General features: G+C 39.6%; 2 protein-coding genes across 6 annotated transcripts in view; both read left to right on the forward strand.

Annotated features, from left to right (window-relative positions):
- LOC114503675 (adhesion G protein-coupled receptor E2-like) overlaps window positions 1-3,549 on the forward strand; it is a 28,365-nt gene extending 24,816 nt beyond the window's left edge. Inside the window, exons 17-18 of one of the 2 annotated variants that reach the window (XM_036032357.1) lie at window positions 20-130; window positions 3,218-3,549. In XM_036032357.1, the coding sequence (XP_035888250.1) occupies window positions 20-130; window positions 3,218-3,229 (123 nt within the window). In that variant the 3' untranslated portion in view covers window positions 3,230-3,549. Of the gene's footprint in view, window positions 1-19; window positions 1,321-3,217 lie in introns of those variants that run through there. The other variant, XM_028521314.2, reaches the window with a different exon arrangement.
- Window positions 3,550-17,405: 13,856 nt separating this feature from the next.
- Window positions 17,406-26,636, forward strand: part of LOC114503676 (adhesion G protein-coupled receptor E2-like) — a 116,277-nt gene continuing 107,046 nt past the window's right edge. Inside the window, exons 1-7 of one of the 4 annotated variants that reach the window (XM_036032353.1) lie at window positions 17,406-17,537; window positions 19,526-19,579; window positions 19,871-19,990; window positions 21,331-21,480; window positions 23,475-23,528; window positions 23,826-23,975; window positions 26,317-26,472. In XM_036032353.1, the coding sequence (XP_035888246.1) occupies window positions 17,507-17,537; window positions 19,526-19,579; window positions 19,871-19,990; window positions 21,331-21,480; window positions 23,475-23,528; window positions 23,826-23,975; window positions 26,317-26,472 (715 nt within the window). In that variant the 5' untranslated portion in view covers window positions 17,406-17,506. The remainder of the gene's footprint in view (window positions 17,538-19,525; window positions 19,580-19,870; window positions 19,991-21,330; window positions 21,481-23,474; window positions 23,529-23,825; window positions 23,976-26,316; window positions 26,473-26,636) is intronic. The other 3 variants (XM_036032351.1, XM_036032354.1, XM_036032352.1) reach the window with 3 other exon arrangements.

Here is a 26,636-nt window from a genome sequence, read left to right on the forward strand (position 1 = left end):
GCATGCTTTGCCTCTGCAGGTCCGGGAACAATACTGGCGATGGTTGAAAGGGGTCAGGAAAACAAAAGCAGACTCTGAGAAGTACACCCTCTCCAGCAGGGCTATGTCAGATGACCCTAAACACAGTCTGGTAAGATCACTCATCGCTCCCAGAGCACCTCACTAACTGATGGCATTGAGCTTTCATGCCCATCATACTAGACAACTCAGGTATACAGCAGGGGATTCCCTAAAGTAGACCACACTGGGTTTACTCCTAGACTCACTCAAAAACATTTTCCTGTTATGAATGGAACTCTTCCCCTACTATCACTCACTGTGTTTCTATGCTCATCTTAACCCTTGCAAACAACTATGTTCTCATTCCCCATGTGTGTAGAGCACCCACTTTGTGTGACATGGTGCATGTTGTTCTTAATCTTACTGAGTGAGAAGACACAAAAAACTTCGTCATAGGCAGAGAAAATCTACAGTCAATGAGCAGGAACTAGTGATATGAAGCTGTGATGTTCAAAGTGCACAGTCACAGCACCACCCTTTGTCCCAAGACATTCCATGCTCCTCTCTATATGAAGACAACAAACACATGGTAGATGTCATCATAAAAGTTAATAAAATAAATATTAAGTTGGATTTGACTTTCTTTAAAGTCTGCAATCATTCCTGATACTATCAGCACATACATACCTGGGAAAATCAGGGAGGATAATTATGGAGGGCAGAGGAGAGATCCTGGCAGTGTGAATCCTACCAAGTATTTTTATGTTTGGGTTTACAGAACTATTTTCATATTTTTTGTTCATATGTATTCACATTTGCACTTGAAAGTAAGTATTATGTTTCCTCTTGTAGATGAGGGAAATGAGGCCCATGGGGTTCATATGAATTGTTCAAGGACTTCAACTTTCCTCAACTTCCATGTACCCACCACACTGCCTGGCAAGCCTTCTGCATTTTTCTCGGCTTCCATATTCACCCTCCAAAACTACTTCCCAAACTCCCTACTCCTCCAAAGTCTCATTCTTCTAACTCCTTCCTTTTCCTAGCAGATGTTCCTACCAGCTTCTTTACAGAGATAATACAAGTCAGCAGGGTGAAACAAGGTCAACTTTGTGCTCTGAAAAACACCAGCTATTTGACATCTGGTTCATTCTCTTCTTATTCCATTTTATTACCACAGAGAAGATGTGCTTCCTATTTTTTAAAGCAAATTCTTCAACATGTATTTTGCTTCTCAACCCTCCTGACTTCTCAGTAAATTTATATTATTGCTTTTGCAATCTCTGTCTATTTTAATCAGTCTCATATTCTCAACAGCACTGTTTTACTTTAATTGCAACATGCTCTCCCATAATAAATATTAATGATTCCCTCCTGCCTACACATTCAAAAATGGATTTTATCTTTATTATTCCACCCAAAGACCTCTCTCTTAAGCCTCCAGTAATCTCCACTGACAAATATATCTTGGTCCTCTTAGCAGTATTCAATGCTTTGGTTCCTGCCTCCATTTTAAACTCTTGTGTTCCTGACTCCCATGTCTCAATACCTCCCAGAACTATTGCTATCTCTCTAGCTGACCTTTCTTTATCTCCTTTGTATTTCAACCACACTATCTGTCTTGGTTCTGAAAGCATTTCTATTCTAATTTAAACCATCCTCACAGGCAGTTTTGTCCATAAGGACTTAATGTATCCTACAGAAAGAAAGAATGGCCAAATTTGTTTCTTTAGCACTAAATTACCTATGAGCTCCAGACCACTACATTTTTCAGTTGCCTACTTCACAACTCTACTTAGGTATCTCAGAAGCAGTCCAACAAGGTCATAAACAAACATCATTTTTCACCAACACAATCCTCTTTGGGATTTCACATCTCAAATGCATGTCTCTTCTTGCACCTGGAACATCAAGGACTTGAAGCATCTTTGACATTATCCTGTTCCTACTATGCTCCATTCCAAACCAATCCATTGCTAAATCAGGCTACAATTTCCTTTTCACTATCTCACAAATTGGTCTTACTGACACCATCTCTATCACCTTCTCCCTAATTTCAGCTGACATCTTTCCTTGGCTAGATTGCAATATCTTCCTAATGGGTCTCCCCATATATTCTTCTCCTACCTCCAGTAGTTTTCCACATAACAATGGTTTCCCATTGCCCCTAGGAACAATACCAAAGTATACGAAGGTTCTGATTTCCTCCACATTCTCCCAAAACTTGTTAATATTTGTCTCTCTTATTCCTTAGGGTGTGTGAAATAGTTTTTCATTTTGCTTTTGATTTTCAATCCCTCATGTCTAATGATGCTGAGCATCTTTTCATGTGGTTATTATCTATTTGCATATTTTCTTTGGGGAAATATTTAGTTGAATCCTTGCCAATCTTTTATTGAACCATTTTCCTTTCATCAATAGGTTGTAAGAATGCTATATATGTCTGAATACAAGTCCCTTGTCAGATACACAATTTTCAGTTATTTTCTCCCATTCTGTAGTTTTACCTTTACTCTCTTGAAAATGTCCATTGATACACAAAATTTGTTAATTTTGATGAAGACCAAGTTATCTATATTTTTATTCACTTGTGCTTTGGGTATCATATCTAAAAAAGGATTGTTTAATATGAGGTCAAAAAGGTTTAAATACTTTTCCCCCAAGACTTTTATAGTTTTAGTTATTATGTTTATATATTTGATTTATTTGGAATTTTTTGAATGTTGTCCTGTCACCATTTATTGAAAAGATTGTTCTTTCCCCCAATGAATTGCCTTGATATCTTATCAAAATTAATTCACTGTAAATATAAGGGTTTACTTCTGGACCCTTGATTCTCTTCCATCATCTGTTCTTGATTAGAGTAGCTTTGGAACAAATTCAAAATTGGAGAATTGATTCTACAGATTTGTTCTTATTTTTCAGGGTTGTTTCAGCTAGTTTGTGCCCCTTGAAGCTCCATATGCGTTTCAAGCTGTGCTTGTCAGTTTCTGAAAAGTATTTAACTGAGATATTAAAAAGGATTGTATTGAAGGTGTAGGTCAGTTGGGGGGGAATATTGCCATCTTAACTATATTAAGTCTTCTGATTCATGAACATGAGTTGTTTTTCTACTTCTTTAGGTTATTTCACTTCTTTTGACAATGTTTTATAGGTTTCTGTGTACAACAAGTCTTAACACTTTTTAACCCTATCATTGTTACACTTTTCTTTTCAGGAAGAATTATAACAAACAGCTAAAGTTGATGATCTTGACTCCTAGAAAATGAGGAAAATTATGAACTGTAATACTTTGGGCAAAGTGTATAGAAAATATTTTTTTGTGTTTGTTTCAAGTAACTTTTCTTGGCATCATTGTAGGAGGGCATATGCAGAAAATGTTTGACATTCAGTTGCTGGAAAATTGGGATTTTCTGGTCCACACAGCATGCTCAGCTCACTCCCATAACAGTCAGGGAGCTTTGACCCAGTTCCTCAATTGCCTTAGATTAATCCCTCTGCACCAACCATTCTTCTACAAAGGTGTCCCTCAAGTTGAAGATATTTAATAAGGAAAATTCAAATGGCTTTTTAAAAATAGCATAAAAGAGAAAAGTAATGTTAAAATACCTGCACATAGGGCAAACAACTAATCCCAGTTCTTCAAGACTTTCCAGTTTTAGAATCAATAGTCCTACATCCTAAGAAACACCTGAGTTACAGGCAACTAGCGCGGTTGGTCTCCCTACCTGCTTGCCTCAATTTATCCACCCTTCATTTCTAAAGACTTACTAATTTATTCACTCAAAAATTATATTTTTATTACTCACCATGTGTTGCATTCAGATTACAACAGATCTAATTTCTGATTTCACAAAGCTTACATAAAAAAAACCAATAGAGTAAAACTGTTAATAGAATACCTACATCTTTATCATTTATAATGTAGTCTGTAGTAAAAGGCATGTATGCTACTGCACATTTTGTAACATGTATTTACACAAATCATATCATTTCATCCTCAGAATGTGAGCTAGGCAAGATCTAAATCTAGAGCAGTTACACCTAAAAGAAATTCCCTATGGGACCCCATTGCCCAAATCTCTACCAACTGAACATCAAAAAAAGTACTGTAAATGATTACAACATATTAAATAAAAATGCATGATACCTAAAATATCAGCCTGTAAATGTAGAAGATATGCTAGAATAAGAATAATTATGTTTTTTTTCAATATTCAGTATGACCACTAAAAGCATAGGGTATATAACAAACCAATTAGCCTGGACTCTTCTAAAGGTATCATTTTAAAATGCAATATACAGATGATGTATTATAGAGTTATACACTTGAAACCTATACAATTTTATTAATTCCACCCAATAAATTTAATTTTTAAAAGTGGCTAGAGGCTGATCTAGATTAAAAGAGACAAAAGGGATATAAAATAAAATTCAATGTCAATTTTGGTGAGACTCTGGTTCATGTATATAGTTAAAAATGACATTTTGGAAACTATTGAAATAATTGGAATATGTATTGTACATTAGAAGTTATTATAAAATTGTTAATTTTCTTGAGTATAATAATAGCATTTTGGTTATGTAGGAAATATCCTTTAAATGTTTTAATATTTGTTGAAGAATTATTAAAGTGTCATAATGTCACCCAATGAGCATAAATGCTTTAAGAGACATTGAAATAAATAAAGAACAAACTGACAGTAACCAGAGGGGAGGGAGGAGGGGGATGGTGAGGGGGGAAGGGGAAGGATTGTCAAGGAGCATGTATAAGGGCACATGGACAAAGCCAAATGGGGGTAGGATCAAGGGTGGGAGGTGGGGATGGGTCAGGTAGGGCAGAGTGGTGTGAATAAAATGGGGACAACTGTACTTGAACAACAATAAAAAAAGTAAAAGAAAATATGTATGTATGTATATAAATTGAGAAAAATTTTAATATGGTAATATGTTGATAATTGTTGAATCTAGATGGAGAAAATAAAAGTATTTATTGTCATCATTCTTCTAAATTCTCTCTATGTTTAAATATGGTAAAATAAAAGATGTGCCAAAAATAATGAAATAAATAAGTTATTAATTCATTAAAGTAATACCCCCATAAATTCCTAGATGTATGTATCAAATGCTTTTACTCTGCACAAATTGTATAATAGACATTTTATAAAATTATGAATTCACAGGACTATAAGCTGATGGATTTAAAGTAAAAATAAAATTATTAAATTATTAGAAGATAGTAGAGGGAAATCCCTATTTCTGACTGGGAGATAAAAAGTGGAAATGAATATCTCTCTCAACCTAACAATAAGAAAAATTCATATTAACAACAAAATCATTATTTTTCTTGAACCTGTAGGAGAACTAAGGGAACAGTAACCAAAAATCTAGGAAGATAGGCTCATCCAAGGAGAGACCATCAGGAGCACTGAATCCACTATAGCAGAGCATAGAAGGGAGAAATCTAGATGCCAGACAAATAGTTAAGAGGAATTCACCTACATTTTTAATGAATTGCTTAGGGCCCAGTGGGAAATTAGATAGTACAGAGCCTCTGAGGGAATAGAAGAAATGTGGAGAGATCCCCTCTGAGAATCAGCCACACTGGGAAAGTTTACATCTGAAGGTGGGGTAATGAGGAAAAAAAAAAAAAACCCTCTATCAAAGTAGCCCCAACACAAGCACAAGATAACAAGGTCACACGAGAACAAAATGAAAGCCAGGGTGAAATATCTCTCACTAGGTAGATTCAAACTCCCTCAAAAGCAGCCTAACAGAAGAATAGCTATGCCTATTGCCAGTAGCATTTAACCAAAAATTATAAAACATAAGCAAAAGCAAGAGTAAGGAACATGAAGAAATCGATAGAACCAGACTTAAATGAACAGACACTGAATTTTAAATAACTATGATTAGTATGTAAAAGGCTCTAAAGCAGTGCTCACCTGGGGGACAATCTTGTCCCAGGGAACATTTGGCAGTTTCTGGAGACATCTTTTGTTATACAACTGGATGGGTACCAACTGGCATGTAGTGAGTGAAGGCAAGGGATTTTCTTCAACACTCTACAATGCACAGGACAGCCACAGCTAAAGATTTATACAGCCTCCAAATGTCATAATGCTGAGCCTGAGAAACTCTGTTCTAAATTCCCTTACATTATACAGATGCTAAAAACAGGTGTCTTACTTTTCACTATAGAAATAGGAAAGTTTCTATAACAACATGTAAGATAGAAAGAGAGAGTAGCCCTGGCCGGTGTGGCTCAGTGGGTTGAGTGCCAGCCTGCAAACCGAAAGGTCACTGGTTCAATTCCTAGTCAGGGTGCATGCCTGGGTTGTAGACCAGGTCCCTGGTTGTGAGTGTCAGAGAAGCAACCAATTGGTCTTTCTCTCACACATCAATGTTTTCCTCCCTCTTTTCCCCCTCTCTAAAAAATTAAAAATTAAAAAAAAATAAGGAGAAAGTACACTTCAACGGGAAATTTTATGTTCTTTTCTGTTACCCCCCAAGGTTAAGAAAACCTGTTTTACTGAGGAAAGTGGACATTATGAATATATGGCAAACTTCAAAAGAAAATAGAGGCCACAATTTAAAATTTCATTAATAACATTCTTTTAATCAAAATCCAAAGTCAAAGAAAAAAACTTATGACATTTACTACTTAAATGAAAGTATCTAGGTGATAAGACACCATTTTAAAAAGTCTGTAGTGACGGAAGATGAGATGACTTTCAGTGATAGGCACACATGCAATATACAAATTATGTGTCATAGAAGTATACTCAAGTATACATATTACATAGGTTTTGAGTATATTATTTGAGCATAGGTTATTGATTAATAAGATTACATAGGTTTTGAGTATATTATTTGAGCATAGGTTATTAATAAGATTACATAGGTTTTGAGTATATTATTTGAGCATAGGTTATTGATTAATAAGATTACATAGGTTTTGAGTATATTATTTGAGCATAGGTTATTGATTAATAAGATTACATAGGTTTTGAGTATATTATTTGAGCATAGGTTATTGATTAATAAGATTACATGGGTTTTGAGTATATTATTTGAGCATAGGTTATTGATTAATAAGATTACATAGGTTTTGAGTATATGAGTATACTCAAAACCTATGTAATATGTATACTTGAGTATACTTCTATGACACATAATTTGTATATTGCATGTGTGCCTACCACTGAAAGTGATAGTCATCTCATCTTCTGTCACTACAGACTTTTTAAAATGGTGTCTTATCACCTAGATACTTTCATATACTCATATAATCAAAACCTATGTAATCTTATTAATCAATGTCACTGTAATAAATGGTGGGGTGAAAATGGACACAATTGTACTTGAACAACAAAAAATTTTTTAATAAAAAATTTTAAGTCTGAAGGTAAAATAGTTGCTTGTTAGTAAGAGATTCATCATCACTTCTCAGCTTTTTGACTAAGATCAAGTGTAATAAGAGATTCATATCGTCATCATACAAAGAAATTCTTCCCTTTGCAACAGCATGGAGGGAACTGGAAAGCATTATGCTAAGCGAAACAAGCCAGTCAGTGAAAGACAAATACCATATGATCTCACCTTTAACAGGAACCTAAATAACAAAACAAAGAAACAAGCAAAATATAACCAAAGTCACTGAAATAGAGGACAGGCTGATGGTAACTGGAGGGGAGAGAAGAGGGAATTTAAAGGGACAGTGGGAAGGGTTCACAGGAACAAACTTAAAGGACTCATGGTCATAAGCTAAGGGGAGGGTGGTAATGGCAGGGAAGTGGGGAGGGTGGGAGGGGGGACTGGATTGGGAGTAAAAAGGAGAAAACTGTATATGAACAATGGTTAAAATTAAAAAAAATTAAAAAATTAAAAAAAGAAATTCTTAAATTCAATGACAAGGCTAACTTATGATAAAATATTGGAATAGTATAACAGAGTAGTCCTTCCCATTTTCTGATTCTCCAGTTACTTTCCAAGCTCTACATTCTTTCAGTTTCTCACATCTGCCATTCATGGAACTTGTATTTTCTGAGTTCTCAGAATCCCAAATGGCTAAACTTTGGATTCCTGGACATCAGATACCACAATTTCAATTCTTTTCTTTTTAATACCTTTTTTATTGTTGTTCAAGTACAGTTGTCTCCATTTTCTTCCCACCACTCTCCCCCACCCCAAACATCCCCACTTCCCACCCTTGATTCTACCCCCTTTTGGTTTTGTCCGTGTGTCCTTTATAGATGTTCCTGAAAATCCTTCTTCCCCCTCCCCCCCATTATCCCCTTCCATTTCTCCTCTGTCAGTTTTGTTACTGTCAGTTTGTTCTTAATTTCGGTGTTTCTGGTTATACTTTGCTTGCTTGTTTGTTTTGTTGATTAGGTTCCACTTACAGATGAGATCATATGGTATTTGTCTTTCACCACCTGGCTTATTTCACTTAGCATAATGCTCTCCAGTTCCATCTATGCTGTTGCAAAGGGTAAAAGTTCTTTCTTTTTCTCTGCTGCATAGAATTCCTTTGTATAAATGGACCATAGTTTTTTGATCTACTCATTTACTGATGGGCACTTAGGTTGCTTCCGGCATTTGGCTTTTGTGAATTGTGCTGCTATGAACATTGCAGGGCATAGGTTCTTTTGGATTGGTGTTTCAGGGTTCCTAGGCTATAATCCCAGCAGTAGAATTGCTGGGTCAAAAGGCAGATCCATTTTTAGTTTCCTGAGGAAATTCTATACTATTTTCCACAGTGGCTACACCAGTCTGCATTCCCACCAACAGTGCTTTAAGGCTCCCCTTTCTCCACACCCTTGCCTGCATTTGTTTGTTAATTTATGATGGCCATTCTGACTGGTGTGAAGTGGTATCTTGTTGTGGTTTTAATTTGCAAGTCCCTGATGGCTAGTGATGCTGAGCATCCTTTCATATGTCTCTGGGCCCTCTGTACATCCTCCTTGGAGAAGTGTCTGTTCAGGTGTTTTGCCCATTTTTTAATTGAATTTTTTGCCTTCCTGGAGTTGAGTTGTAGAAGTTCTTTATTTATTTTGGAGATCAGTCCGAGGTATTGTTGGCAAATATATTTTCATATATGGTTAGTTCCCTTTTCATTTTGCTGATGTTTTCTTTAACCATACAGAAGCTTTTTAATTTGATGTAGTCCCATTTGTTTATCTTTTCCTTTATTTCCCTTGCCCTAGATGTATCAGCAAAAATATTGCTGCATAGAATATTTGAAACTTTACCGCCTATGTTTTCCTCTAGGACTTTTATGGTGTCTCAGCTTATATTTTTGTATTTTTATCTATTTTGAGTTTATTCTAGTATATGGTATAAATTAGTGGTGTAGTGTAACATTTTTGCATGTACCAGTCTAGCTCTCCCAGCAGAATTTGTTGAAGAGCCTATTTTTACTTCATTTTATGCTTCTTCTCCCTTTGTCTAATATTAATTGACCATAGCGATATGGGCTCTCTATTCTGTTCCATTGATCTCTGTGTCTGTTCTTATGCCAGTACCAGACTGTTTTGATTAGAATGGACTTGTAGTATATTTTTGTATTAGGTATTGTGATCCTTCCTACTTTGTTCTTCTTTCTCAAGATTGCTGTGGCTATTCAGGTCATTTTTGGTTCCATAATTTTTGAAATATTTGTTCTAAATCTGTGAAGTATGTCATTGGTATTTTATGGATAGTGCATTGAATCTATAGATTGCTTTGGGTAGTATGGATATTTTTATGATGTTGATTGTTCCAGTCCATGAACATGGTATATGTTTCCATTTGTTTGTGTCTTCCTTAATTTTACAGTGTTGCATAGTTTTCTTAGTATAGGTCTTTTACCTCCTTGGTTAGGTTTTATTCCTAGATACTTTATTTTTTCTTGTTGCTATAGTAAATGGGAATTTTTTCCTAGTTTCTATTCTGATATTTCATTGTTGGTGTATAAAAATGCCTTCAATTTCTGAATATTGACTTTGTATCCTGATATTTTGCCAAATTCACTTATTAGGTTGAGTAGTTTTATGGTGGAGCTTATAGGCTTTTCTATGTACACTATCATGTCATTTACTGGCAACAATGACAGTCCCATTTAAATTTTAAAACAAAAACTTCAACAGTAGCTAGAACATTCATACAAGAATGCATAAGTTTAGAAAGAATTTTTATCGGGACCTAAAATGATAGATATGGGAATCTAGCTTTATTTAGCATGTTAAATTACATGGGAAGCATTGTCAAATAAACATTGATTATAAACTTTAGTTATATGTATATGGATGTTACTGATATAGGTAATCTAGAAATTGAAGTTCATACACATTTGTCAATATTGTCATTGTCTAGTTGTTAATTATTATATGCCATGAAAATAAATAAATTTTCTTAATAAAGGGGAAAAAAGAAATGCACAAAGTCCTCAAGGACAATACTATAAAGTGTAACTGAAAAAAAATCATAACCTACATAAAGAGAATTATACTGAAGTGATAGAAAATGTTAATGTTGTAAGAAACTATTAACTCCACATTAATCTACACTGTAAGTGCAATCACAGTGAAAGTCCCAAGACATTTTTTACAGAACTTAGTAAACTATCTACAAGGTTATACTGAAGAAAAATGTGAAAGGAGAGACAGAACAGTTGTAAACAATAATAAGTAATCAAGTGTTCACCTTATCCATTGCTTTTTCTTGGCCTTGTTTTGACCATACTTAAATCAGGCTTCTCTTTTCATACAGGCCCCTGAACTCTGCCTACTCCAAGTCTGACCAAGCACTCACACAGAAAGTATAACATGCCCTCTCATCAGTTTCTCTTGGGAACTGGCTGACCACAGAGATCCCCATTTCCTGTCACAACTGTGATAATTTCCCCCTTTTTTTTTTGCAATTCCCCCCGCCTTTTTTTTTTTTTTGAAATTTCCCCTCCAAAGATTCTACTAATTTTGGCCTGCTTTTTTTTTACCCTGTAAAAGACAAATCTTTTTCTGTATGATTTTGAGATACTCACAGATTTCTGAGGATCAGAGCATTCTCCCTATTGGAATATCTTTCTAATTAAAGTCTCCTCTTATCCAAGTCCACATTTGCATTTATTTGATATTAAACACAGAAATTTGCCTCTCAACACACACACACACACACACACATTCTATGGCATTTTAAAGAAGTATAGCATTTTTCCAGGAATAGAGAAATGAACCAATGAAACAAAATAAAGGATACATTATACATAACATACAGTGTTAAACAGAAATGGCATTTCAAGTCAATGTGTGAAAAATGGCATGTAAAGCCAGGAAAATAACAATATTCTCTCCAACAATTGGTGTCAGGATGACAGTCTGTTAATTTAGGAAATATTGTTTATTGAACAAATTGCTGTTATATTAAAAACTATTAAAATTATTTTTCCTCTTTGCTATTACTATTGCCAGTGGAAATGGGATCTCTTCATGCAGGCACAGGAAAAGCATTTCCAGGGACCCATGCATGAGAGGGTGAGGTTTAGTGGTAAGATTTATTGGGGTTGAAATAAACGGCTGGGCCCAGGTTACCAGTGTCTGATTTCTATCCATCCCCCTGTGGAAAAAGTCCAGTTTTGTCTTCATCAGGCCCAAAAGAAAGGCCAGGATCCAAAAATTCTGTGCCATTGGTTCAGTCCAGTTTGGTCCCTGTCCCCATCTGGGCAGTTTAGCTTCTTTTCCTGGCTGTCCTTCAGCTGACACTATATTGCTATACCCAGGCTCATGCCCATGGCCCCAAGTGGTTACTAGGGCCACATGGCTGCTACAGAGAGAGAATGTGCAAGAGGAGAGAATGAGAGAGAGAGAGAGAGAGAGAGAGAGAGAGAGAGAGAGAGAGAGAGAGAGAGAGATTTGTTAAGCTTGAATTATATTATTATCTTGGGCTTGAGAAGGACCAGGTTCCCTTTCAAAATAACCAATATGTCATTAGGCTGGTTTTGGTTTCTACTCCCCTAACTGATTTATGTCCAGGATTTTTGTCCCTAATCCAATCTGATTTTTTTTCCCAAGCTAGGCTCTGCTCCTCATTTTTTCCCTCTTAGTTCCTACTGCTCATGCCTCAGAGTAGAAGCACCTCCCTGTGACATCTTGGCTTCTACTGGGTGTGTGTGCGCTGGAAATTTTCTTTTTATTGTTTATTCCATCTCCCCATGGTCTGGCAGATGTATGGTTGTACCCCTGGGAGATTGAAAGCCCATCCTTCTTCCTTAGATGAGGGAGGGGGTTGTTTTGCCCTTGGTGGGGCAAAGTTTGCAATCCTCTGGAGTGCCTATGAATGCTTGTAACTTCCAATCAGCTCCCTAGTTTATTTTGCTTGATTAATGCCTGATTCCCTTTTACTCCCTTCCTTTATCAATATCTAGCTCTCAACACTGACAATATTATCTCTCTTTTTTCTGTTTTTGTTTATTTTTCAATTACAATTTATATCACTGATAGTCTGTATTAGCTAAAACATTAGAAAAATGAAAGGCAATATCGTAGGCAAGACTAAAGCAAATTCATACAGTAAATGATTGAAAAAAGCTGGAAAAACAGTTTATAGTGATGCTACTCTCAATTTTATTTATTTATCTATATATATATTTATTCTAACCCAAGGACATGCTCATTGATTTTAGAGGGAGGGAAAAGGAGAGAGAGAAAGAGGGAAAGAAACATTGATGTGAAAGAGAAACAACCTATCGGTTGCCTCTCGAACATGTCCCAACTGGGGACAGAACCTGCAACCTAGGCATGTGCCCTGACAGGGAATCAAACCTGTGACCTTTGGTTTACAGGACAACTGAGCCACACCATCCAGGGCTCAATTTTATTTTGATTACAATTTTAATGGGAACAATCTTTACTCAGTTTACTATTAACATGAGAACAGATGTGTGGAATGACCAGGTGAGACTGGTGTTCAAAGATATACTCCTGTCCACAGGGTTATAAAACTGTGCTCTGAACAGGATGTACAAGCTATTCTGGCCCTAATGCACAGAATTCAACACTTTGACTGCTGGCATCCTCAGTATTTATCCTCCCTGGCAATATAGTTATCTATTCTTATCCCAAGGGGTGGCCCTAATCACATAGGATCAATGTTTTTAATCAGATTTCAATTTGGAAGGGGCAGCTAGATTATATTTTCTCTTTTTATCCAAAGACCAGAAAAGGGAAAGCCTAGCAAAACATAAAATATTTCAATAGTAACTTCCCCTACTCCAACTAAACATTACAGAGAAAAACTGGTCACATGCTTATCCTCATCATCAAAAGTCAAGTAGGAAGTCCAGAGCTCTACCCTAACCCACCTGTAATGAAGCATTCCTTGCCACCCCGATGGGGTTGTAGCAGAGAAGCAGCTGAGCCTTTCATCAAACCCAAGAGTAGAGAGCTCTTCTCAGTTATGTCAGTAGAGGCTATGTGGGCAGCAGTTGCAAGGCCTCCTTAGAACTCCAAGAAAGAGTGGTGCAAGCAGCAGGGTGATGTAAGCAGTGGGCTGGTGGGAGTGAGAACTTCCGACTCCATCCAGGAGTGACAAGGTATCCCTCCTCACCAGAGAGTCAGTGGACCCAAGTGGGAAACCTGGATTTTCACCCTCACTTCCAGCAACAAGATGGCATGGTGTCAGAGAAGTCTTCCAAAACAGAAGATTATTAAAATTCAGGGATTTGAAATATAATACCTTAAGTATCCAGGATACAATAAAAAAAAATCATTGTGCTGTGAAGAGCCAGGAAAATCTTAGTTTAGAAACAATTGAAATTATTTGACGAGTATTTTAAAGCTGCCATAATCAAACAATGTTTCAATGAGCAATTGCAAACAATGTTTTGTAACAAAGGAAAACATAAATTGTCTCAGTAAAGAAATAGAAAACCTTGACAAAGAAGCAGGTGATAGAATGAAGACCAAAATGAATATTTTAGACCTGAAAAGTCCAATAACTTAAATGAAAACTCTAGAGTTTTGCTATTAAGCAAAACTCTACTTTGCTTAATAGCAAAATGAGACAAAAGGGGAGAAATCAATGAACTTGAAGACAGAACAATATAACTTACCCAATCTGAACAAGAGACAGAAAATAGACTACAAAAAAAAAGGAGAAGAAGAAGAAGAGTCTCAGGAACCTGTGGTACTATAACAAGGTATATTTAATATTTCTGTTATTGAATTCTACAGGGAGTGAAAGAACATGGAACTGAAAAATCATTCAGAGAAAAAAATGAATAAAAATTTTTCAAATTTTCCAAAAGACAAAAACATACACATTCAAAATCTGAGGAAACTCCAAACAGGATAAACTAAAAGGAATCCAGGCCAAGACACATCAAAATAAAACTTTGGAAAACTAAAGGCAAAAAAAGTCTTGAAAGCAGCAAGGATTGAAAAATAATGATATTCATCAGTAAATGGAAAACAGAGGAAACATCAGCTAATTTCTCATCAGGAATTATGGGTGCCAGTAGCACAACATGATTCAGGTTTTGAAAGAAAAGTGTTGTCAACCCAGAATTCTATATCTGGAAAAAATATTCTTAAGGAATTAATTGAAAATCAAGACATCTTCCTATGTAAAATTTACTCTTTCCATAACTTTCACAAATATTAAATAAAACATGGTATTTTAAGTGAATTGTGTCCCCATTACATTTATATGTTGAAACTCTAACCCCTGTAATTATATATGGAGAGAAGGTCTTCTAGGAGTAAAGGTAAGTGAGATAAGAAGGGTGGGGCCCTAATCACATAGGATTGATATTCTTAAGAAAAAGGGACACCAGAGATCTTGACATCACCTAGATCTTGGACATCTAGACTCCATTGCTATGAGAAAAGAAATGTCTGTTGTTTAAGCTGTCTGGTCTGTTTTGTTTTGTTATAGCAACCCTAGAAAACTAATAGACATGGACACATAGATAAGAGAAAATGTAAAAAGTGCAGAGAAGATTAACAGAATTTTATCACACAGGCTACAGGCAAATTTGGGAGGTATGTTTTCCTTATCTTTTTTTAAAGATTTTATTTATTTATTTTTACAGAGGGAAGGGAGGGAGAAAGAGAGAGAGAGAAACATCAATGTGTGGTTGCTGGGGGCTGTGGCCTGCAACCCAGGCATGTACCCTGACTGGAAATCGAACCTGCGACACTTTGGTTCGCAGCCCACACTCAATCCACTGAGCTACACCAGGCAGGGCGTTTTCCTTATCTTTTTTAAAAAGTATTTATTTATTTTTAGAGAGAGGGGAAGGGAGGGAGAAAGAGAGGGAGAGAAACATCAATGTGTGGTTGCCTCTCATGCACCCCACACCATGGAACCAGCCCACAACCCAGGCATGTGCCCCAACTGGGAATCAAACTGGCAACCCTTTGGTTCACAGGCCTGCACTCAGTCCACTGAGCCACACAAGCCAGGGCTGTTTTACTTATTTTTAAAAACATATCAATAGGTATGAATCTAAGACTGTTAGGAGTATTGCTGAAGAATAAAGAACATCTTAGTTTTAGACCTGCCAGGGTTTAGGGATGTGGGGGGTAACATGGAGGAGATCTTTGTGATGAATGAATCTTTATGTATCTTGATTGCAGAGACAGTTATAGGAATCTACACATGGGAGAAAATGTCACAGAATTGTATACACGCAGTATGCTAATATCAATTTCATACTTGGATTAATCCAATTTAATATTTGGATTAAGTATTTGACTATCATTACATAAAAATGTAACCTTTGTAGGAACCTGGATGAAAGGTACACAGGACCTTTTAACATTGTTTCTACAACTTCACATGAACCTATTAATTATTTCAAAATAGCAACATAAATTTAACTTTTGAAGGTTCCTGAAAAAAATAAACACAAAATTACCATATGATCCAGAAATTTAACTTCTGGGTATTTATCTGAAGAAAACACTAATTCAAAAAGATATGTGCACCCCAATGTTAACTGCAACATTACTTACAACAGCCAAGATATGGAAACAATGTAAGTGTCCATCCATGGATGAGAATATTATTTAACCATAAAAAGGATGAAATGTTGCTATTCATGACAACATGGATGAACCTTGAGATCATTAGGCCTAGAAAAATAAGTCAGGCAGAGGAAGTTAAATACCATATGATCTCACTCTTTTATGAAATCCCCCCCCAAAAAAGCTCTTAGATACAGAAAACATATTGGTTATTGCCAGAGAAAAACTGGATGTGGGAGGGTAGGGTGTAAAACGGATAAAGGGAGTGAAAAGATACAAAGTTCCAGTTGCACAATAAATAAGTCATAGAATCTAATGTACAGCATGGTGGCTATACTCAATAAGAAAGTATTGCATATTTGAAAGTTGCTGACAATGTAGATCTTAAAAGTTCTCATGACAATAAAAATTGTAACAAGATGTGGTAATGAATGTCAACTAGACATTGTGGTGATTATTTCCCAGTAAACACAGTTATTGAATTATGATGTTGTACATCTGAAACTATGTAATGTTGTAGGTCAGTTATACTTCAATAAAATGTCTATTAATAGGTAATTTTGTTTACTCTGACCTAAGGTCCTCAAATAGGCAAAAAAGACTAGTAGAGTGATTATTCATTTGGGGAGGTCTTTGATTACACAGTATCACATCTTCTTATGTAAAGAAACTTAAGAATTACACTCAACAATCTCACTTCTGGGAATATATCCTAAGAATCCCAAAACACTAATCAGAAAGAATATATGCCCCCCTATGTTCCTAGCAACATTATTTACAACGCCAAGATCTGGGAACATCCCAAGTGCCCATCAGTAGATGAGTGGATAAAAAAGCCCTGGTGCATTTACACAGTGGGATACTGTGTGACTGTATAAAAGCAGTAACTCTAACCTTTCGTAACACCATGGATAGACCTGGAGATTGTTATGCTAAGTGAACTAAGCCAGTTAAAGAAAAACAAATACCATATGATCTCACCTATAAACAGAATCTAATGAATAAAATAAACTGATGAATAAAATAGGCCCAGAGGCATGGATACATGGAACAGACTGACAACTGTCAGAGGGGAGGGTGGTGGGATGGCGGGGGGGGACTGGAAGAAATAGGCAAGGAACACATATGCATAACACAGACAGCAATGTGGTGAAGGCTGGTGGGGAGTGCAGTGGCTGGGTGGAGGGGGACAGGGGATAAATGGGGCACATCTGTAATAATGTCAAAAATTTAAAAAACAGCTACAGAAAAGAAAACACACACATGGAAAAAAAACACCTTCAAGGAGGCTTCTAGTACAAGTACTCATGAAACTGCAAATCCTTAAGAGGAAGTGGTGTTTCTGAGAAGTTAATTATTGGCCAGATTTGAGGAGGAAAGCATCCACACTAGTGGTTTCCTAAGTCACCTCCTCCAGGGCACAACACATACTTAAAACAGGGAGTGTTTTTAACACACACAGACCAAGATCAGACATCCTCCGTGGCTGTGTCTGCACCATGAGAAACAGATGTCTAAGGCTGCTGCCAGGTAGGTAGAATTATAACAGTGACAATAGACAGTTAAAGCTATCTGGGAACTCTCTACCCAGCTTGAAAATATTCCCTGTTCTTCTTTATATCTAGCTTGTTTTCCCACTGCTTTTATAAGAAACAAAAGAAAGAAATTTAAAGAAGGGTATTGGCTCATTTGTATTAACTCTCAAAGGAAAAGTTAGTGAAACTCATTCCTACGGAATACTTGAGAACTTAACAGACATTCTCATTTTACCACTTGCATTAGTCCAGTTTCTCCAGAGGCAGAATCAATAGGAGAAAGCACATGCAGGAGAGAGAGAGGGAGAGGGAGGGAGGGGGAGGGAGGGGGAGAGAGGGAGAAGGAGAGAACGCTTTATTATAAAGAATGAGCTCATGAGATAGTGGAGGCTGAAAAATTCAAAATCCACAGGGCAGGCTAATAGGCTGAAAAACCAGGGAAGAATTGACTTTGCATCTCAAATCCAAGTCCATAGGCGATTTGGAAGCATAATTCTCTCTTCCATAAGAGGAAGAAGTCAGTCTTTTTTTCTCTTCAGGTCTTTAACTGATTGGATGAGGCCCACCCAGATTATGGAGGGTCATCTGCTTTACTCAAAGTCTACCGATATAAATCTTAATCTCATCTAAAAACAAACAAACAAAAAAACATATTCACACAAACATCTCAACTCATGTTTCACCAGATGTGTGGGTACTGTGGCTTAGCCAGATTGATCCATAAGATTAACTAACACACTGCCTATATTGTCTCAGAAGAGTAGATGATTGAATTATCTGAAAACCCCATAATGCTAAGAAATACATTATCTTTGTGTTCATATCATGGCAGGATGTAAAAGACAGTGAATTAGTAAAAATCAATATTAATGAGGTTAGCTGAAGTCTGATTAGTCTTTATTTCTCTCAATGCTTAGGATAATAACTGTCATCTAGTAAGTTAGGTATTCCTTATAGATTGTCCCTATTGGTTATAATTTGCTTTCTGGTTTTTATGAAAAATAGCCATATTTATCATTATCTGATTAGTGGAGCATGATTTTTCTAATAATGGACATATTTTGGGAAGTTCTTGTAAAGGCACACAGATCTGAATTTTCATTGGGTTCATGCTCACACGGATGAAATGACAGACTGATAGGTGACCCAGTTATTGCCTGTGGGGTAGAGCTTATTCCTCTGTACCCTTAGTGGTTTTCATACCACGTAGCCTGTCCAGTGACATTTCTCAGGACTGAACGGGTTGAGAAAGGGCAAACGCTGAGCCTTCAGTGCACAACAGGGGGACCAGGAGCTCACTTGGAAGCCACATAGAAGGAGGCATAGAAGCCACAGTCCTGTACCTGGAGAGGCCACTGACCCAGGAGATAGTGGCTGTACCTGCAGGTGCCTTAGTTCTCACTCCTCACCTCCCATCACCTTCCTTCTCTTAATTCCAAAGCTCCCATCCCTGCTGATACTGTGAGCTAGGGTTTGCACTTTGGGAGTCTAACTCCAATACCCACGTTCTTTTTGTATACCCAGAAAATGTACGTTAAGCAAGGGAAATGATCCTGGAAAAAAAATTCTCAGATTTGTGCCACTGACAGAAAACAAGAACCTGGGACTGGGCAAAGGGACACCAGTCTGAGGACTTTCTCCTTTAGGATGTACCCCCTCCATTGGGAGAGGTTGGGATTTCTAAGGTGTGTCCCTGTTAGCAGCTGTGTGTATGTTCTGTCCCTTTACCTGTGACACCTGAGGTTCCATGAGGATTGTGTCTTTTGGTGACTGATTCCTCTGGGTGGGGTGTCAGGGGTCTTGAGAGATGGAGGAGAAAGACAGGGTCCTTGATTCTGAGTAAAGTACAAGAAGAACCTGCTGAAGGCTGTGGACTGCAGGGCAAGAGCCACCTCCACAGAAAGCAATGGCCATGCAGCCAAGAGTTGAAATTGGAGATTGATTCTCCTTTCTTTGTCATCTCTCCATCTTTTTCTGTCCCAGAACTGTCAGTGCTGCTGATGTTGCCTCAGGTTGGTGCAGCCCTTAAAGATACAGGTGAGTCTGCCCACACAGATCCCCATTAGTGACATTAAGCTGAGATCTGGGTCCTCTTACCAGGTGGGAGGGAAGAAGGCTAATTCTGTGAGTGAGGCTCAGAGATGGTCTTCTAGAGATAAGGGAAGCTAAATGCCCAGAGGTCTTTTTTTTTTTCCTCTCCTTTTCCAATAGCAGCCATTTCTCCTTTCTCTCCCCTCCTCCAGTCTTGGGCCCATAGTCGTCCATGGTTTTATACATTCCTTGAGCCTTCTGATCATGGTTTCCATCCTCACTGTTCTGTTCCCACAGCCTGCATTCAATGGTGCCCTCCAAACCCTCCATGTGTCAATGCCCATGCCTGTCACTGTGCTCCGGGATTCAGCTCTGCATCTCCTGACATCTTCACTGGCCACTTGGAGAGTTGTTATAGTATGAAGGTTTGGGGATGATGGAGGGACATAAAGAGGTTGTTGAGAAAGACTGTGGGGCCTCCTGAGCCACCGTTCCTGAGAGCAGCTCCGAAGCCCTTTGTCAAGGACTAAAGATAGGAGGCAGGGCAGGATAGCATGAGGGAAGTGGGCAATTAGGATTCTGTGATTAGTAGAAGCATGTCGAGAGCTTACACAGTGGAGTTGGGCTATGTGGGTTCAAAGTCTAGCTTTACCACTGACTGGCTCTCTGACCTTCAGGAAATTATGTCTCCTCTCTTTCCCTCAGTTTCCTTGTCAGTATATTGGGAATAATCACTGTACATACCCCACAGGGATGGTGTGAGGTTTCATAATTACCCGTATGAAAAAAACTTTGAAAGATGAGAACAGAGAAATTGTCAACAAATGTGAGCTGTTTTCATTGTTATTGCTGTTATTGTAATTATTATTTTCACAGCACAAAGAAAAGAAAAAATAAGGGGAGCAACAGGAGGGAAAGAAACACCAAGGACCTGGAACCTCAGGCTCCCCCACCAGCTCACGCTCACCAGGAATCCTGCCCACTCATGATCATGGTTGCCCACTCAGACTCACAACAGAGCCAGGATGGCAGAGCTGGGGTTTTTCCTTTTCCCCAACTTGACTCATTTTGCCCCACTTCTGGAAACCCCCAATCTGTTTTCCACATCTATATGTTTGTGTGTGTGTGTGTTTTAATTTCACATTTAAGTGAGATAATACTGTATTTGTATTTTTCTTTCTGACTCATTTCACTTAGCCTAATGCCCTCAAGATCCATCCATATTGTCATAAAGGACAGAGTTTCCTTCTTTTTATGGCTGAATAATATTCATTATTATTCATTATCCATTCATCTATCAATGGACTCTCAGGTTGTTTTTGTATCTTGGTTGTTGTAAATAATGCTGCAATGAACATGTAGGTACAGACATCTTTTCAAGATTGTCATTTACTTCTTATATACCCAAAAATAGAATTGATGAATCACATGGTAGTTCTATCTTTACATAAATTACATAATTTACTCCCTCCATCTACTCCTCAAGGCCTGGAAAGATGGATGCAGCTCCATCATGACACAGCAGAGTGTCTGAGTCTAGGTGCCCTCAGAGCAGCCAGAGAGTAAAGATTAGCAGAGGAGTCAGCAGGCTCTGGATCAGCTGACTCTGCCCAGCCCAGCCCCAGGAGTACCACACTGGACCTGCATTCTGTCCAGTCCCCATCACAGGGTTGGACTGTAAGCCAACTTACAGTCCTTCTCTGCCCTGTAGGAACCTATGCCTTTGAGAGGTGACATTTTGTCTTCTTGTATTCCAGACATCAAGGAATGTGGACCATACTCAAGAGTGTCCTGTGGAGTATATTTAGACTGTAAGGACTTCATGGAGAGTTACTGTATGTGCAACCCAGGCTACAGACCTGTTTCTGAGGCAATGTTCGACATTGATCCCCACAAACCATGTGATGGTAAAAAGAACCCTGTGTCTTCTTCTCCTCATTCATCAGATTTGGGATTCTCAACCCTTTCTCCAGGCCATCAGTGGGATAGCCTAGGCATGTACCAGGTCACCCACCCTCTCTGAACCCTAAGGCTCTGAACTTCCTGGCTAAATGCCACTTAGACAATTTTGGAACATCCTCTATTTACCACCTGATATCTTATTTTCATAACACAAAGAAAGAGGTGGCATTCAAAATGCTTTAAGAGCTCACAGAGTGTTGCATTCCGGTGCAATATTCATCTTCATCTTCTTCATCAGTGACTGCCAGGTTGAGACCTTCCCTCACTAGAGTTCACATGGATTCAGCCACTCCAGGAATACTCTCAGACCCCACAGGCCTTGAAGAGCCCTGTTTAGAAGTGTGAGAGTGGAAAGAATCAAGGGCAGGTCCATGTTGCCCAGCTGGCCTTGCCCTGGTCAACACCCATACCTGGTGACACCCCTCCTTGCACCCGACTCCACTTTTCAGCTCCTCAGCTGTATCTATTTCCCCAAACAAGTCTCCACTCTTATTTAATCCAATAATTTCAGTTCCTGGGCCTGTGGGCAACTCAGATGACTGGGATGGGCAGGGTGACATAGACTACCCCACGCATACTTGGAAAGCTGAATAAAAGGAAGAGGCTCCTATCTTGATGGGATTGAAAAAGAGGACATAATTGGACACCATTGCTCCAGGCCCAACTCTCTCCTGTAGAGGTCAACGTAGGTCACCTGGGGGCCCAGACCACTGGGGGACAGATGATGGAGGCTGAGCTCCCCTCAGCAGGACCTACCCATTTTTGTCCCTGGTAGGAAACCAAAGAGCCAGATGATAGAAACAGCTGCCACTCCTCACCCATCAGACCCTGCTCCCCTCTTGAGTCACTTGGCCCTCACCTACCACTGGCCTTGCTCAGAAGTGGATTCTTACCACTTCCTGCCAGTCTAGGGGATGCCTTTGTGGGGGTCAGAAGAGGCACTTCACCACCCTGGAGAGGACATCAACCTTCATTGTCCACCACAGGCTGCCATCTTCCACTGTCTGGGTGGGCCAGCCTTGCCTGGTATCATCTTTATTCTCCTCACTCCTTCCTGTAAGCCCTTTGAGGATTTGGGCTCATGGGTGGGTCCTGAGCCAGCTCCATGGGGCTTGAGTGTCAGAATTTGCATGGATGTGAGAGGTCTGTCCTGCCAGCATCACCAAAGTTCCAAGGAGAATTCAGGCTGGCTTGGAGGAGGGAGGACAAAGGCCATCACTGGGAGCCAAGATCTGTACTGCTCAGAGGATGTAGCATTCCTCCTGCCCTTGGTTCCCAGCAGGGCCTATCCTGGCCTTTGTCCAAATCCTCAGGCTAGCACACAGGTAACCATGATGTCCCCACCCCACCCAGGAGCTGCAGAGGGAAGTGAGGGCACAGGGGCTGAAAGACAGGTTGCCTCAGGCCACTTCCACCCACATCTGGACAACAGAGCATCAAGGCCACCACAGTCACCCATAGGATGGATGCCTCCATGTGAAATGGTACCTACTCAACAAGGAGGAGAGAATGGGGTCTTCACAAACTAGATTTCTACCATTGGCAGAGAACAAAGTATGTGCATAGTGTAGAAGTCAAACCAATCTGAGGACTTTCTTCCTCCTGTAAGATGTATGCCCTCCATTGGGAGAGGTTGGGGTTTCTAAGATGTGTCCCTGTCATTAGCTGTGTGTATGTTCTGTCCCATTACCTGTGGCACCTGAAGTTCCCTGAGGGCTGTGACTGTCAATGACTAACTCCTTGGGGAGTCCCAGGAAATGAAGGGGAAAGACTGAGTCCTTGATTCCAAGTAAAGTATAAAATCATCAGAAAAGCTGCCAGAACTCTGTAGGCTGCAGGGCCAGACCTACCTCCCCAGGTGGCAATGGCCATGTGGACAGGTGTTGAAATTGGAGCTCCACTTTCCTATCTTTATCATCTTTCTGTCTATCTGCCCCAGGACTCATTTTGCAGCTGTTTTTGACATTGATTGCCGCAGAGGAAAACCTGATAGGTGAGTTTGCCCAGTCAGGCCCGTCAGTGACTTAAACTGAGGAATAGTTGTTGAGGTCTGGGTCCTCTCACCAACAAGTGGGGAGTGGAGGCTTACCCTGCAGGATGGGCCCAGAGATGGTCTTCTGGAATTAACAGGAGCCATTTCTGCCTCCTTAAATGCCTAGAATTTTCTGAGCTCTTCCAAGTCCAATGGCAACATCATTCATTCCTTACGCCCTTCTACTTTTGGATCCCCAGTTGGTAGCTGACTTCCTTCATTTTTGGGGCCTTCTGACCATGGTCTACATCCCCACAGCCTCTGCCCCCACAGCCTCTGTCTCCAAAGACTGTGCTCTATGGTGCCCCCCGCACTCCACATGTGTCAATGCTACTGCCTGTCGCTGTCTTCCGGGATTCAGCTCTTCATCTGGGGAGATCATCACTGACCTCTCGGAGACTTGCGATGGTACAGAGACTTGGGTGGGGAGTGGAGGGCATACAGAAATTGTTGCGGGGGGAGGTTGTGGGGCATCCAGAGCCCTCATCCCTGGGAGCAGCACAGGAGCATTTTGTCAAGGATAAGAGAGAAGAGACAGGGCAGGGAAGGAGGGGGGAAGTGGGCAGTTTGTTATGAATAGTCTATCAAATCCACTACCCATTTTTAAATTAGATTGCATAGTTGTTTTGTTGTTGTTGTTGTTCTGTTGAGTTCTATGAGTCCTTTATATAGTATTTTGGATGTCAACCACTTATCACCTATATGATTTGCAAACATTTTCTCCCAAGTTGTAGGTTGTCTTTTTATCTTGCTGATGGTTGCCTTTGCTATACAGTAGTTTTTTAGGTTAATGTAACCCCATTTATTTATTTTTGCTTTTGTTGCCTTTGCTTTATATGTCAAATCCAAAAAATCTTTGCTAAGTCCAATGTCAAGGAATTCAGCTCCTGTGTTTCATTCTAGGACATTTATGGTTTCATGGTAGTATTGTTTTTTAAAAGATCATAATTTGTAGCAAAGGGATTGAGTAAATTATCCAAAGTCACACAATTAATAAGGTGGTAGAACCTAGATCCAGGACTAAAACTGGAGTTTTTATTCTTCAGTAACACAAGATCAGGAAAGGAAAGTATACTTCTTAAAATGGCAAAAATGGTAAATTTATGCTATGTGAATTTTACCACAGTATACAAGGGGCAAAAACTTTATATGTTTTTACACCAAGAAATTCTCTTCATCTACTCAAGATAGTCTTAGATGCATATTTATTGATAATTTAAAATCATTCCTTTGTGTTTTAAACAATTAAAAAATTCCTAAAATTTCTCAGTAGTCTGTGTAGTGAACTTATAGGTGATTTTCTTTGTTGTCTGCATTTTCTTTGTTTTCTAAGTATCTATATGGTATTTAATATTGAGTGAAAAATAAATTTTATTAGGAGAAAGAAAAAGATGTTGAGTAATGCCCAGCCAATCCATGACCCTGGAGGTATTCCTAAAAAATCCTTCATGCATTCGTATGTGGATGTCTCATGAAAATTTGTAGACTCAGTGGACATGGAAGAGATCCTGCCGCTACTGTAACTGGATCCCAGCTTCTTGCTGGGAGCACACTTGTCAGGTTGAGTAATTTCCCATTGTCATGTCTTCCAGAGCCACACTCCTGGTTTCAGCTGTTTCTCATACAACTCTACCCCATACTCTTAACCTGGGAGATAGGCCTCCAGCCATTGTTATGATTTCACCAAGAGCAGAAGCATCCCTCCTCCTTTTTCTCTGACCTGGTGCTGACACCCACAGCCTAGGCCAGGGACCTTAGAGGGAAAACCCACATGTTCAAAGAAGAAACTTTGATCTGAAAGAGACCAGCTGAGAGTCCTATCAGGCTCTAAAGTCTTTGGTTCCCTGCATTTTGGTTCATTCTTGTGTATGTGGTTCTTATTAAGCCATTGTTTCTAGCCAACAGTGCCTAGCCCCTGCTCAGTGGGTCCCTGAGCTACTCAAAGGGGACCTGGGTCATTGGCATCTCTTTCTGTCTCATGCTCAGAGAACAAGGAGATAAGATGCCAGAAAACACTTTAGTGACAGCTGTGAGCAGCTTCATGCTGCTTCCTCATTTCACATCTGTGATAGACTCTGATAAGAGGGAACTTCCTCCAGAGATGGAGACAAGAAGACTTCCCTGAGAGACATCCTGGGGTATCTTCAAAAGGGCAGACATTGGTTGCTGGGAGAGGGCCTGACAAGGAGGGTGGGGTGCAGTATACTTGGGCCACTCTGAGTAATGGGAGGTGGAGACCTCAATGGTCAGGGGCCAGACACCTGGCTCTGTCTTCGGGTGTGAATGATGGTATCACCCTGGACAGTCCCCAGCCATGACCCCCTCCACGACCTCAGCACTGAGGGTGGCCTTCACTGCCACACTGACCCTGACTGGAGGCCACTCCCAGGTTCCCAGTGGTGCAAACAGCACAACAGTGGAGGGTTTGTAGCCTGAGTCAGTGTCTCCATCTACCACTCAAGGCCTGGAATGGGGGATGCAGCCCTCCTTCCTGCTCCATCATGACACATCAGAGTATCTGAGTCTAGGTGCTCTCAGAGCAGCCAGAGAGCAGAGATGAGCAGAGAGGTCAGTGGGCTCTGCAGCAGCTGGCTCTGCCCAGCCCAACCCAGCCCAGCCCAGCCCAGGAGTGCCACCCTGGCCCTGTGTTCTGTCCAGTCCCCATGACAGTGTCTGGCTGGGTGCCAGGGCCTCTGTTATATGGGAACTTACACTGTTGAGAAGTGACCCTTTGTCTTGTTTGTTTCAGACATCAACGAGTGTGGACCACCCTTGTCAGTTTCCTGTGGAAAATTGGCAGTGTGCCAGAACATGGAGGGGAGCTACTACTGCATGTGCACCCCAGGATACAGGCTTGTTTCTGGAGCAATGAATTTCAGTCATGAGAGTCAGAACACGTGTCAAGGTAAGAATGATCGGAATCCTCCATCTCCCTGTCCTTGCAGTTTGGGGTCCATTGCCTCACTTTCTTCAGGCATTAGAGGGCCATCCAGGGCACCTACTTGATATCTGCCTCTCTGAACCCTAAGGCTCAGAACCCTCCACAGGGTGCCACTTCCAGATGTTCAG

Source organism: Phyllostomus discolor, chromosome 8, assembly GCF_004126475.2.
Source record: "Phyllostomus discolor isolate MPI-MPIP mPhyDis1 chromosome 8, mPhyDis1.pri.v3, whole genome shotgun sequence".
Classification (NCBI taxonomy): domain Eukaryota; kingdom Metazoa; phylum Chordata; class Mammalia; order Chiroptera; family Phyllostomidae; genus Phyllostomus; species Phyllostomus discolor.